Source organism: Podarcis erhardii (genome assembly GCF_964252035.2).
Source record: "Podarcis erhardii genome assembly, chromosome: 3".
NCBI lineage: Eukaryota > Metazoa > Chordata > Lepidosauria > Squamata > Lacertidae > Podarcis > Podarcis erhardii.
This window is the reverse complement of record NC_138507.1, coordinates 34131382-34145934: the sequence shown is the minus strand read 5'-3', so window position 1 is coordinate 34145934 and position 14553 is coordinate 34131382. Positions and strand designations below refer to the sequence as shown.

At 38.5% G+C, this 14553-nt stretch overlaps 1 protein-coding gene and 1 long non-coding RNA gene across 5 annotated transcripts in view; one reads left to right on the top strand and one right to left on the bottom strand.

The window, feature by feature from the left end:
• The window catches only part of LOC309339426, a 142657-nt gene that overhangs the window by 14612 nt on the left and 113492 nt on the right, over window positions 1-14553 (bottom strand). For 2 of the 3 annotated variants that reach the window (XR_014155335.1, XR_014155336.1), the window contains one exon: window positions 13964-14531. The exons of the other annotated variant lie outside the window; for it this stretch is intronic. This is a non-coding gene — a long non-coding RNA (uncharacterized lncRNA). Of the gene's footprint in view, window positions 1-13963; window positions 14532-14553 lie in introns of those variants that run through there. 3 annotated transcript variants of the gene reach the window in all.
• Window positions 1-14553, top strand: part of KHDRBS2 (KH RNA binding domain containing, signal transduction associated 2) — a 354578-nt gene that overhangs the window by 328618 nt on the left and 11407 nt on the right. The window contains exons 9-11 of one of the 2 annotated variants that reach the window (XM_081857320.1): window positions 4033-4081; window positions 4848-5021; window positions 7960-8050. In XM_081857320.1, coding sequence (XP_081713446.1) covers window positions 4033-4081; window positions 4848-4965 — 167 coding nt within the window. In that variant the 3' untranslated portion in view covers window positions 4966-5021; window positions 7960-8050. Of the gene's footprint in view, window positions 1-1867; window positions 2043-4032; window positions 5022-7959; window positions 8051-14553 lie in introns of those variants that run through there. The other variant, XM_081857321.1, reaches the window with a different exon arrangement.

The window sequence follows — 14553 nt, the reverse complement described above, 5'->3', positions numbered from 1 at the left end:
TGTTGTGACCAACAGAGATTTCCCTAGAAAAATGCTGAAGGGCTAGTCATTGATGTTGTAAATGGTCACAGTGGCTTAATATTAAACAACAACCCACTCACCCCACTTCATTAACTGCTAAGCTTACACTTGGTCTTTATATATAATGCACTGTAGTAATATCTCAGGAAAATATTTAAAGAGACATAGTTTAAAGTACAGATCTTAGGACTGAAATGACCCAGGCAGCAACTCATTTAGTACCTGAAAGTTGGCTCCGGGGGAAATAAATAAATAATAATACTCCCAAGTTATATCATAGCCTAGAGGTCTCCTAATTTATTTGGCCTACCGCCCCTTTTGCAGGAAAAAAAAAATTATCTTAAATATTCACTTAAATATCTTTAAGTGAAACAACAGAAAGATGTAGGGACAAATTTGGACAATAAAGTAATCACTATGATTATAACTCTATGTTACATAGGTGAGTGTTATTACACAACAGATGAAATATGTACAAATGTTTTTCAAAACTGGATGAGGAGGTGGACTTGGCCCTGGGATTAAAAACCCATGGGGCAGACCCAAGTGAAGCCTGCCAGCTGATCTGCCCCAGGGGCGGGGCTAGCACCACAGCCTGCCTGTCATTGGCCAATTAAGCTAGGCAAGCTGCGATCCACTTCCTGGGCCTGGGTGAAGCCGAAAAGAGTTCACCCAAGCCTGGGGAAACCCCTCACCTCCAGCACAAATACTAGATTATTGCACAACAGATGAAACAGGTATGAATGTGGTTTTTTTTAAAAAAATCTTCCTTTATGCTTCCAGCGCCCCTTATTTTTATTCAACGCCTCCCAATTGCACCCAAGGCGACTACCACCCCCCTGGATTGTTCCAGCACCCCCTAGGGGGTAGTATCGGCCACTTTGGGAAACACTGTCCTAGCCCTTTTAATGTAAGAATTTATCTGCATGATTTAGAATGTCATCCAGACTGTCTTGGAGGATACTGATTATTTGGGTCCCATCCAGGCTAGCTGTCAATCTGGTTTCAGGACAGAAACTGCCTGGTTGCTGTGGGGCATGGGCAGGGTGTGTGGGGTGGTGGGAATCAGCAGAGATGTTTGTACTACAGGGGCTGAACATTGAATACTGCTTCAGTAAGCCAATGAGCTGATGAAAATTACTCATCCACCACTACACAGAGCTAAGCTGAGAATATCACATGCTGGTGTAATTCAGAAAAGTGACTATGAGTTCACTTAAGACTCCAACTAATACAGTGTATCAATACATTATTGTTACTGAGTGTGTGTGTGTATTAGAGTGTGTGTGTGTGTGTAAAACTAATATTTCATGTATATTGAGAATTATCTGCACACTCTGGAAAATTCTGTCCTAACGCTACTTTAGTTCCAAGTAGTTTCCATTCTACTGTTTTCTTTTTTTAGCTGAATATGGAAGCAGAAAACACATTTCAATTACCCGCTTTTGATTCAACTCCTGATCCAGTTAATGTACCAGCTGCAGAAAACGATATCCACCTCCATGCTTTAGCATAGCGTGTTAGAAACTCAGTTATGGCATGGGGTTTGGAGAGCAGGCGAACTTAAAGCAACCGTTTTCTTATGACTGATTGTGTTACCAGTAAATTGGATATTCATATCTTGCATCAAATAAGGGAAAGAGGTCTGTTGCTCTTTACTGAAAGCTGCCTTGGCTGGCAGGGAAATCTTATAAGTGTGATTTTAGAGAGGACACAGAAATGGATCCCAAAGCTGTCCTTATATTTGGTTTGCTAAATTGCACAACGGGGAACAGCTCGATCTTTTACACACATACATGCCTACTAAAATAAAGTAAATTCTTTCTTCTTCTTTTGTCTGTTTTAGCACAAGAAGAGTGGGCCATAAGCCGTCCCAGCCTAAAGGCACCACCTTCCAGGTCAAGCAGAGGGGGTTACAGGGAACACCCCTATGGTAGATATTGAAGGTCCTCCTCATCTGTGACCTCAACCTTAAAGACAATTAATAACCCGTGATCTCCACATAAACGGCAACAAGACAAGTAATAGCCCATTTCTTTTCTATCCTAGGAATTACTGCTTATGATTACTCTATATACCATACTTCTTGTGGTTTACACAATGGAGTGACACTGGCATTAGTACTATTTTATAACATGGACTATAAAAGACCGTTGGCAAGCATTGGCTAAACCATTCAGCAAGATGATGTTTTCTTGGTTGTTCCTCATTGTTGTGTGTAATTTTAAAGCAAAACGGGAAAAATAAGCATGAAGCTGCATCTATTCCCCTCCACACCCCTCCCCCTTGCCCGGTACAACAAAGGTCAATTTTTTTATTTAGGGTTGCTAAAAATGTAATATGACTTTTTTGAACCAGATGATAATCAAGATGTAGATAAGATGTTTTAAACTGTCTTTTTAATATATGTTAGTTAGATTTAAGATGTTCAATATTAAGTTTGTAAATTTCATTTTAAATGCTGTTTTAATGGGGTTGACAACAAGCGGCTACTGTATGTATGTAGCTAACTGAATTTGTCCAGTGTTTTAACCTGTATTTGTTTTGCTTTTTTATTTTTAAAAAAATCACATAAAGTTCCATGTGTAAAGCTTCTCTAAATAGGAAACCATAATTTTGTCAAATATGTTTGCCATAATTTGTCAATAAAGCTGAAACCTTTTGTAAGAAACTAAATTTGGAATTACGTGTGTTTAGCTTTAAATGCCTGCTTGATTTCTTCTTCAAGAGATGCCTAAAATGTTTTCGATATAAAAACTTTTTTTCAAAAACAAAATACATAAATGAACCCAAGTTTGTTTTAAGAATATGTGCAACACTTTAAAAGTTGTATTAATAGCTTATGGTTGTTAAATAATTTAAAAGCTAGCAAACTAAACTGTGACATGAATCATGGATAGCAGAGACTAATGTATAACATGTTAATGAGAGAGGAAAAAGAGGTTGCTTTAGAACAATAAATGGATTTTTAAACGATCCTCTAAGCTTGATCTTGCTAAACACACACTCTGATTGACTTGTTTGTATTAGCATGTCTCTCGTGAGAATGTAATGGAGTTTAAAGAGGTAAGATTACTGCTTACCAGTGTTAGACTGTCTAAATGCTAGTTCTTCAACCTTTGAGTTTCCCCGCACATTAAATATCCCATTCAACATGTAAGCATTGCATAGACTCACCTTATTGTTTTCACTCCGAGGAGTGTGTTGACTGCATTTGCGTAGTTATCTAATAATTTGTCTTGACAAACCAATCATCAGTGTCACTGCCCAGTTGTTGCTCTTCAACTTCAAAAACTTTATTTGTAATTTTCAGTGCTAATTATCACCTCCCTTGAAGGCAGTTTAGAGGGCTGTTATTTCTTTTGAGAATATCAGACTTGATGGCTGATGATTATTAAGGAAATATGTCGCAGGACTCAAAGGATGACTAAACGTTAAACAGGTAACATTAATAGTAACTCTGTAATTTTGAGTATGCAACAGCAATGTTAAATATTCCAAGTGATTAAGTTACTGATAGTTAAAAAAGTAAACCTGCCAAAACATAACAAATAGGTATTATAGGCTATTAAAACAACTAATTAACATTAACTAGCGGCAACAAAATTATTTTACAATATATAACCCTCGAGGCAATAAACAGAACTAAAATTAACAATAATAGTAATGCAACTCTTGCTAACGGTGAATATATAACCTAAATTTTTTATGACCAAAAAGGAAGACTTTATAGTAGGGATACCAAAACTGTGAAATCTTTTAACTACAATTTTTTGTTTCTGGTGGCTTTTTGTCAATGTGATTGGTTTACTTTTTTGATGAGAACAGAACATAGGCCGGTTGCTGTTCATTTTGTTAAAAAAAAAAATCTCTTGCAGCTGGAGTTGCATGCTAACTTTCTTGAGTAGTCTTTGAAACATATGTCTTGTCAGTTGATTCTTTTGTGTTTATTGAAGTTGACTTAGCTAGCTGTACAGCTGTCACACTGAATGTTCTGTCTCACTGTTTCAGGGATCCAAACACAGTGGACAGCAAACCAGCACAGTTACGTAGTGCTCAGGTAAGCAATAAATACAGTTCTTCATCTGCACATGCAGACACACACACCTCAGGGTAATTGGTTTTTCTTCTTCTTTTCAATCCCTGGAACTGTTGCCCATAAATAACCATTTGTTTTCAGTTTATTAAGTTCCCCAACACCACAGTCCTGTGCACACTTAACTGGAAATAAGTTCCATTGGACACAGTGGGATTTACTTCCGAGTAAAGATGGTCAGGATCATGCTGCAAATGTGTGCTCACATATAAAATACTGATGGTCTCTAATATGTGCCACAGTACACTTTTGTTTGACAAGAAAAAGCTGTGTTGGGGGGGGGGGCAGAAGCAAGTGTTGAGTTGTGTGTCGAACTGCCCAGTAAACAATTTCTAACAATGTTTACAGTAGTTGTGAACATGATGCATTGAGTTGTTTTTCTTTTAAAAGCAGGAGCCCTTTAAAAAAACCACCATCATATAATTTTTGTAAATAAACTATCCATTGTGAGCAGAAATGCATTAAATATACTTTTTTTCCAGAACACAGACAGGTTTGTGGATTTTATTATGGGTTATGTTTCTTCATTTTTGTGCCAGATTTATGTGTGGTAGAATCTTCGCAATAGCTCTCTTTCGTCTTGTTGATTCCTCTTTATTCCACTTTGCAGGTGAATTCATCTCAAATTGGCATGATACCAGTTCATGCCAGGAGAACTGATTGGTCCCCTGTACCTACTGACAGATTTTGCATTCCTGGCATGACTTTTTGTACATGTGTTCCTCCACAGGTATTCTTCCAGTGAGGAAAAATTACACTGGAATTGGCCTAGGAAAGGTGTCGAACTTAGAGTCTTTCTTCCTCTTCCTCCTAATATACCTGAGGGCAAAGGTTGGCAAACCTTGTAGAACTGAAACTTTGCTGTACTGCAGTAAATTAGGAAGATTATTACTTCAACACGAAGGTTTGTGCATAAAGATTTCTAAATAAGACATGGCCTTGCAATAACAATAGAAGTCAACCTTACAGAATATCTCTCGTGAAAGTGGGGCTATTGTTTTTGGTTTTTCCCCAGTTCATGGCTTAGTCATAGAGTGTCTCATCCAAGCTCACATCATGAGCACTGAGTTAATAGATGGTGATTTTGAGATTGACCATTATAGGAAGTTAACTTCAGAAAGAGTGGTCCAGGTCCTAGCTTTACAGCAGGGATTGGGAACTTGTGGCCTGCAGATACTGTTGGACTACAACTCCCATCACCCCTGACTATTGGCCATGCAAGCTGTGGCTAAGCTACCAACACCACCTGAAGATCTCACCCCTGGTATAGCCAATGGTTTTCTTCTTCTTACAGGCCTTTTCTTTTCTTTTCTTTTTAAAAAGTTTTTATTAAATTTTTCCATAGAAACTCCAATCATACAAATTTCCACATCACATATTTTAGCTTATTGGACCTCCCTCAACTTCTCTGACAATCATTCATAATTAAATTCCTGTCTTCACATTCCTTAATTTTAGTATTGCCTTTGAATACCATATTTCTATCCTCATTTACTTTCTTACAATATTCCTTGTATGTTCACAAAGCTTTAAAGCACACTAGCGTTGTATCTTCCTCACAAACAGTTTTCAAATACTCTGTAAATTTTCCCCAGTCCACAAAAAACTTGTAGTCCTTTTGAAATCTAATTTTCCCAGTTAGTTTGTCCAGTTCTGCGTAGTCTGTTAATTTTGTTCTCCATTCTTCCAAGGTCGGTACTTCTTCTTGTTTCCATTTTTGAGCCATCAGCATTCTTGCTGCTGTTATTGCATATTGAAAAAGTTTACAGTCCCTCCTATTTATATCCATTCTTGTTATTCCCAGCAAAAAGGTCTCTGGTTTCTTAACAAAGCTATATTTCAGCATTTTCTTTAGTTCATTATATATCGACTCCCAGAACCCCTTTACTTTCTTACAATCCCACCACATATGCATAAATGTACCATCTTTCTCCTTACATTTCCAACATTTATTACAAGTTTTGTACATTTTTGCCAATTTTACTGGTGTCATATACCACCTATATACCATTTTCATAACATTTTCTTTTAGTGTGGTGCATGCTGTAAACTTCAAATTTTCTTTCCATATTTTTTGCCAATCATCCATATCTATGTTATATCCTAAATCTCTGGCCCATTGAATCATTACCGCTTTTACTTCCTCATCCATTGTATGCCATTCCAATAAGATTTTGTACATTTTTGAAATTATCTTACAATCATTATTAACAATTTCTGTTTGAAATTTCGACTCTTTTTCTTTATATCCTTTTTCTTTCACATCCTTTTTAAACATTTCGCTAATCTGGTAGTAATGCAACCAATCATACACATATTCTTTTACTTGTTCATATGGTTTCAATCTCCATTTCCCTCCTTCTTTCACCACCAAATCTCCATAAGTAATCCATTCACTTCTCATATTAGTTTTTTTAACACCTATAACCTCTAGTGGGGATAACCAATGTAGGACCCCCGTTTCTAATACAGGCCTTTTCTTTTCACATAGCTTCTATGGTTGAAAAATCTTTTTACATCTACTATAGAACCTTAGTTTATTGCAGAAGATTCTAGGTTGTTTTCTAGGCTGCACAGACAATTTACACAAATCCCTGACAAATCAGGTGGGTATTGTCATTGCTGTACTTAAACTGAGAATACATCTAACAATTTGCAGACTAATAGTGGTGGGCAAGCTTGCACAACTGATCTCTTAGAAGCTTCTGAGAAAACACAGGGTTCCCAGGAGCGCAGTTTGAAACCATTATTTTGACTTAAAGTAAATACTACATGACCAGCTTCAAAGGACAAAACGCAGCATCTAGCTTCTTGAATAGTGTCTATTTTGTACTCAATCAAGGACTGATGGCATTGTTTCTCAATTAAGCAATAATACAGGATTGTTGTGAGGAAAAGTAAGTTACAACCAGTGCTTTTTATCTGGGGGTACCCAGGGGTATGCATACCCCTAAACATTTTGTGAATCTGAGTTTGGCCTCATTGAGGGGCAGTTTTTCAATATGAGTAGGAAAATGAGAGTACCCCTAAACATTTTTTTAAAGAAAAAAAGCACTGGCTTCAACTTTTAAAAGTATTCTATTACCTCATGTATGATGACTTCACTTCAAGTAGCAACATTACCAAGCAGCTCAGAAATGTGTTTTCTTTCCCTTTTGCTGCTTCTAGTCCTCCTCCCATGATAAGTGCAGCATATCTCTCTCCTGCTCAACTGGTGGGTGCCAGCTTCTATATTTCTGGCAGGGCCACGTGTTAAAAAACTCCTAACAACTTTTGCTAAATGTTTCTCAGGATGTCCTGGGCATTTCCTCCCCCAAACAAGCATATTTGCAGGAATTCATTTCCCCAAGTCTCGTTCATGTCTGGGAACAATGTTCCCCTTAACTGATGGCATGTACATTGCTGTAGGCTGGGAAGAAGTCTAGGAGGTAAAAGTAGAGTTTGTAGCTGAGCTCCAAGAAAATGTGCATCTCCCAAAGTGCAAAGGCATATGTGGAGTATGTAGTGGACTACAGTTCCCATTATCCTTGAGCACTGGTGGTGTTGGCTAGTGCTGGTGGGAGATGCAGTCCAAAACATCAGGATGACATCATGCTCTACTGCTCAAACTAAGCTGGCTTTGTAAGGTGGTTGGATGGAAGAACCTGGAAACCACATATAAAGTGTTCTTGGTTTTATGGAAGAGGAGCAGGACATAAGTCTAATAAATATATTGACAAGGCCAAAGTCAATCATGATTATCAAAAGTTTATTTATAGCTGAGACAAGGAAGTAATGTAACAGGTACTTTAGTCTCTTTTGCACCTAACATTCATTGAGTTATTGTCTCATTTCATTCATAGGATCATTATTGTTTCCAGTGCATGGGCTTTGGAATGGTCTGTGTTCTAAACAAAGAGCTGACATTTAACGCATTACAAGGAACGAAGCAAGGTAGGACAGCCTTCCTGCCTAGAAGAATGTGGAATTTCATTAAGGTTTAAAAACTTTTACCAATTTGCTTGTTGCCTATATAAATATTTTAGAATTAGGATTGAAATTATTCATCAGTAAATTGGGTTTGGTGGCACTGCTGTACACAAAGTTGATTAAGCCAAGGCATTTGAGATGATTTCCCAAACCAATTATTTCCCATCTTTCTTAAATGGCTCCAACATAACACCCAATTTATTTAAACCATTAAATAGTTGAGACCTTAACTAAAAGCAACTCAGTTACTCAACTGGTGGGTTCACTGCCCTAATTGCACTGAAACTTTACTGTGTGTCCTGATCTACAGGCCCAGAGGAGGGTCTGCGTGAGTGGTTTGATGCAAGGATGCCAAAAATGCCACAGTGATCAGTTCCAGTGCTTTATTAGAAGAAAGTGCAAGCTTACAAAACCCTGCAAAGCCTTGCTGCTGTTACAGACACAGGATGGACACTGAAATATGTTGTGTTATTTATACAAAAAGCAAGCTACATAAACTAGCAACCATAGCCCAGTTAACTCACCCCTGGCTTAGAGGCCCCTTTCCAACTCTCCCATCTCTCAGATAAGGGAGTAGCTGACAGTGTAAGAAGCCTTCCCTCTCCCAACCAACTAAACCAAAACTCAGGCTTCAAGGTAAGCAGATAAGCAAATAGGATCTCATTTTACAGCTCACACCAGTTAGTCTCCTGGGTTATCTTGACTACCAATATGGCATTTACAGGCCTTCTGGGACATTTGCACCATTTGGTTCTACACTCCGTGTTAGATATATTATGGAATGTAGTTTCCAATCTTGTTAAGTATTATGGTCTTCCCACTTTGCTGTGCGACTTACTGTGATTGCATTAAAGTGTGTGTGTGTGTGTGTGTGTGTGTGTAAGAAAGCTCACTTTCCTAAAGGTAAAAAAAAAAATACAGCAATTCCAATTCAATTCATAATCCTTGGTATTTATTAGTTTGAAGGTTTATTTTGGTTACACAAATCTTGTGAAAAGGGCCCATTTACTGCTTATAGCAAAGAAAAACTGAATCACCTTTGGCATCTAACATTTAATCTTGTCATGAGGAAAGCACCATGCTTCAGATTCAGAAAGCATGAAGGCACTTTCCGGCTTTGGCTCTTTAATCTGTAAATCACAACGGAGGTTTATAGAACAAAGGCCAATTTTAGACCTAAGCAAGCAAAATATACAGCACGCATTCATGCACTAAGATATCAAATGGAGTGAAAAGTTGATTGGACATCAAAACTTTACCTATCCAGAACGAAGTTGCCAAGATACTTAATGACCAGTCAGAGGATGGTTATTGTCTTATGAAACCATTTGAATATTTAAATAGGCCTCTGAGGGAATTAGAGGAGGATTCCCATTTTACTGTTGGTTTGTTTATGGTGTTAAACCACCTGCCATACAAATATATGGTCAGAGCAGTCACAATAATTTTAATGCAAGGCTACATAAGACCTACAGAAATCTTGACCATGGTTTTATATATTGTATGTTTTGTTTCCTGAAGTAGACCTTGGGTTGTTGGTTCCCTCCTGCCATGCAGCTATGATTCAGTAAGAAACATAGGGAGCATTCAAAATTGTATTTCCTCCACCTTTAACATTTTAGTGTTCTGTGTCTACCACCTTCTCCTGCTGCCTTTATTGACTAAGCCAAACAGCAAGTGATGAAACAGGGTGATGTACATGCATGTATGAATCAGACTCAATAGGAATCTCTAGCATTAGTGAGAGGTAAACTGAGGTCTAACACATCCTAATTATGCCAGTTTTCACTGGTTACAGAGAGACTGATTTCTGATAAATGCATTTAGGAATAGATTGGAAGAAACAGGTAATTAAGTACTGTATAGATTCTGGAATTTGCATTTTCATTTATAAATATTTTATTTCCTATTACCTGTAGCTTGTCATGTTTGGGGATTTTTCCTTGACCTTTCCAATAACCTTCCCTTGTCAAATGGATCAACCAATTAGAAGGGTTCCCTCCCCACTTTTGTTATGCTTTACATATGGGAGAACATTCTTTGACACATGCTAGCTGCCAAATATAGCCAAGGACATTCTCATTCAAATGATGAGCCCTGATAAGATGGCTTGCTAATAGTGTTTTAAAGTGGTTGTTTTCAAAATCCTGTTTGACACTTTCTAAGGATGTTTAATCACCATATGAGAAGGCACAATGTAAACATGTAATCAGAAGAATATTACATTATGTTTTACTCTGTTTTAGTAAAGACTATTTTGTAATCAGAGATTTAGAGTTCAGTTTTAAACCTGCACATTGGACATACAGATAGAACAAACTCAAGTGGTCAAAAGCCATGCCTCAATATTGGCCTTCCTTTGGGATACCATTTACAAGTGACAAGAGTGTGTCGAGTTTGGCATGTATTGATTCAAAAACCCATTCCATCCTATTTCCACAATAATCTAGATATTTAAATAATAATCTTAGTGTAATCTTAATTTAACCAACTGCCTGAGTAAATGCATGTGTCCTTAAAAGGTGCCTAAAACCCATCAGGGTCAGAACTGTTTGAATATGAGAAGGGAGGGCATGCCAAAATTGCAGTGCTACTGCTGAGAACACTCTCTATCTTTTAACATATTTGCTAAAAAAACACACACCGAAAATCTATTTATTTTCTCTCAAGGCATGCATATCTGAGCATATTAACCTGAGGCTGTGCATTTTGACATGTTTCTGAGCAGAGAACTATATTGCAACATTTGGAGAAGTGTAGAATCCGAGGGAGAACTGCTTTCCACTCCACACATTATTCCAAGAGGTGTGGATCAAACCAGTTCTTAATAGAATTTGCTGCAAATTCCTCAAGGTTAAAAATAACATTATAAATAATAGGGGCTCACAGGAAAGGAACACCAAACATTGGCCTGCCCCTTCATCTTACATTCCCATGGTTAGTTTTTCCACGACTCAAATAGATTTTTTTGTTGTACATATTTCAACAATCCCAATGTTTAAGAGTCAGTAGCATAGATGTTGTAAAGGTGGAGCGTTGCGGCAAGATGGCTGTTCTGAATTCCCCCCACTTTTTAACAGAGGTCATGACCCTTGAGGAGTAACAATGTGTTCATAAAAGTACTTAAGTGGATACCAAAACCACAAACTAGTGGAAAATTTGTGGTGATCTGTTGTGGAACAATCCCACTGAAGAAGATGAAAGTGGTTATCCAGAGCTCATGGCTGGTTCTGAAGAGGCCTCCATAACAGTTCAAGCTTCAGGGCCCCCAAAATGTAGGTCTACCACATACACACTCTGCTTTATATGCAAGTGGGGAAGAGAAGCAAACAACAACAAAGGGGGGGGGAAGTCATGAGTCTCCAATGTCACATCTAGTTAGCCCTCAGTCTAAGCCTGTTCAGAGTCTTAATCTGCTAGCAAATATAATTTATAGACAACTGGAATGATTTACTAATATTTATAATCCAAGCTAGGGACATGATGGTCTTCCCTAGTTTACACTAACCTCTGCTGAAACATCTGAGACAAGCAGAAGCTTTGGGAAGAGCTTCTTGATTACCTGAGACAGTAAGGGGAAGCCACCTTGAATTCCAGCTTCTCCTTGGATTATCTAGCAGTATGGCACCTTGCAAGACACGTAGTCCAGCCATCTCAAACCTCAGTAAAAATCATGTGCAGTTCAACAGAGCATTCTTAATAAGGGAGAGCATTCAAGTCATAGCATTAAAAGAAAACGAAATACTGAATTATATAAGCTATGTTATTACTTTGCTACTTGGCTTAGTTGGTGCTAATAATCAGAGCTAGTAGATATACAGGTTCCAAATCCCTATCTTTAAACCACATTTCAAGGAATTGAAGATAGCATTAACCACATGTTTCTGGACACCTCATTCTTTGAGACCGTTCCAGTGGCGTAGCGTGGGTTGTCAGCACCCGGGGCAAGGCAAGTAATTTGCGCCCCCTAACCCGTGGATTTGCGCCCCCTAACCCTAACCCCCAGATGTTGTGCCCGGTGCGGCCAGCCCCCCCTGCACCCCCCACGCTACGCCACTGGACCATTCCAACAACTCCATGTGGCTGTTAGGAAAGCATTAGTCAAGTTCTTTCACAAATCTCCCTGATATTCCTCAAATTTCAGCCCAAAGCTTCCCATATGAATAACCATACCAGATGTCCACACCTCCAGTGCCAGAGGCAAATCATGTGATTCAATTATAATGATATCAAACATCGACATCCCTCATCCAGATAACCATGATTCTTAACATGATAACTGGTAACTCAGCAGAAGGTGGTACCCTTCTGTGCAGGAAAATCTAAGCCACTAAAAGTACACCAATTAAGAGCTTACAAAACCAGATAAGATGGAGCTTATGAGATACTATTACACACATATTTGTTATAAGTTAATGTCTTGGAGATTGACAGGCATCACTACATTCAGGATGTTCTGTGCATTTTTTTAAAAAAAAATTGCATGAGTTAATCCAAGCTCAGATGCATAACAGGAAGAATATGCATCTCCAGTGCTACTTTACAGAAGGCAGGAAGGCATGGGCAAGGAAGCACAAAACACTTGTATGTCATTACCTTAATTTTTAGGCTACCTCTACCCCATATACACTATGACAATTAACTGTGTGTAGAAGTCTTTATCATATCTGCAATGTTCAGGGATTATATTGTCAAGGAGACTCATTCCTTTCATTTGCTGGTGATATTTCTATCTTTTATACTAATCAAGCAAGACTCCACAAGTCTCATTATATAGCAGGAAGAACATCTGCTTACTCACGAATTATATTCTCAGTGGATAATAGTAACTCATGCATATAAGCAGTCATGCAAATGTTTGGCCAGATGAATCAGAGAGGTGTAGGGGCAAGCCAATTTTATAGCTTGAACACTGACCAAAGAATATTGCATGTTGGTGCCTCCTAAAGGAATCCTTAATCACTTACTAGATGGTATATCTTTATGATATTATATTTTTGCATCTGCGATATAAAACTACAGTTATTGCCCTTGGTGAACAAGTACTTAATGAGAGAACCAACAAATAACTAGAAAAATAATGGAGCACATCTGTGTGCAATACAGATGGTATTGATAAAATAATCTGCCAGCATATGAAACAAAACAAAGATAATGCACAGTAAACAAGGCTTCTGAGATCATGTTCACACATTGCATAATTGAATTGCAGTGCAGTAGCTGAAACGTATCATTTTATTCCTTAGTATCAATTACTGTGTGTGGTGAGTCAGCATTGATCACTGGTGCCCTGTATTCCACACTCAAGAATTACATTCCAAGTGGGCAAATGCCAGCATGTAATGTATCCTCTCCTCCCCCTGAACCCCTAAAATCAACTCTGTAATGTCCCTGAACACTTCAGAACAGGCTGTCAGAGTGGGGGTTACAGGGAAAAGACGAGGAAGGGCAGGTCCTATTGTATGAACAGAAATCCACGGCTCAAGTGGAAGTCTGTTCTGAACCTATATGACTTGGGTGTAAATATGAGACCCCGAGCAATTTTTGGTGTACATCTTACCTACCAATCCCTCATCACAACAGAATGCCTATTAGCTAAGAAATAAACATGCCATCTTAAAAAAGGTAAAGGACCCCTGACAGTTAAGTCCAGTTGCGAATGACTCTGGGGTTGCGGCATTCATCTCACTTTACTGGCCGAGGGAGCCAGCATTTGTCCGCAGACAGTTTATCTGGGTCATGTGTCCAGCATGACTAAGCCGCTTCTGGCGAAACCAGAGCAGCACATGGAAACGCTTCCCGTCGGAGCAGTACCTATTTATCTACTTGCACCTTGATGTGCTTTTGAACTGCTAGGTTGGCAGAAGCTGGGACAGAGCAACGGGAGCTCATCCCGTCGCAGGGATTCGAACCACCTACCTTCCGATTGGCAAGCCCTAGGCTCAGTGGTTTAGACCACAGCGCCACCCGCGTTCCTAAATACCATCTTAAGGACCAACAAATTGATCTGGCAAGTCTTTACCATACTGCAACACTACCTGTTGCTTTTGCTGTAACAGCCTAACATAGCTACCCCTCTGGAAATTATTATGTAAGAGGGGGTTCACGCATTGTATTAATTGTGCGGTTTGCCAGATCATGAGTACCACTTGATTCTAATTCTAATGCACTTAAATTAGCATTACTGTAATTGAGGGGAATCTGGAATATGAGGTACTTGAGCTTCTGTGTGGTTTACAGTTAAAGTAACATATGAACTAGCCCTCAGTAGGAATAAGATTGAAATTCAGGTTGAGTTTCTTATGTGATTTATATTACCTGTGCACTTTTCATAGCCTCTCTTACTGAGAAAGCATTATTATAGCATCAAAATGTTATGCAAACTGGGATTATATAAACCCTCATTACTGAGCCATTCAGTTCCTCAGCACTTAACATCAGTAAGCTGTACTTTTAGGTAGATAGAT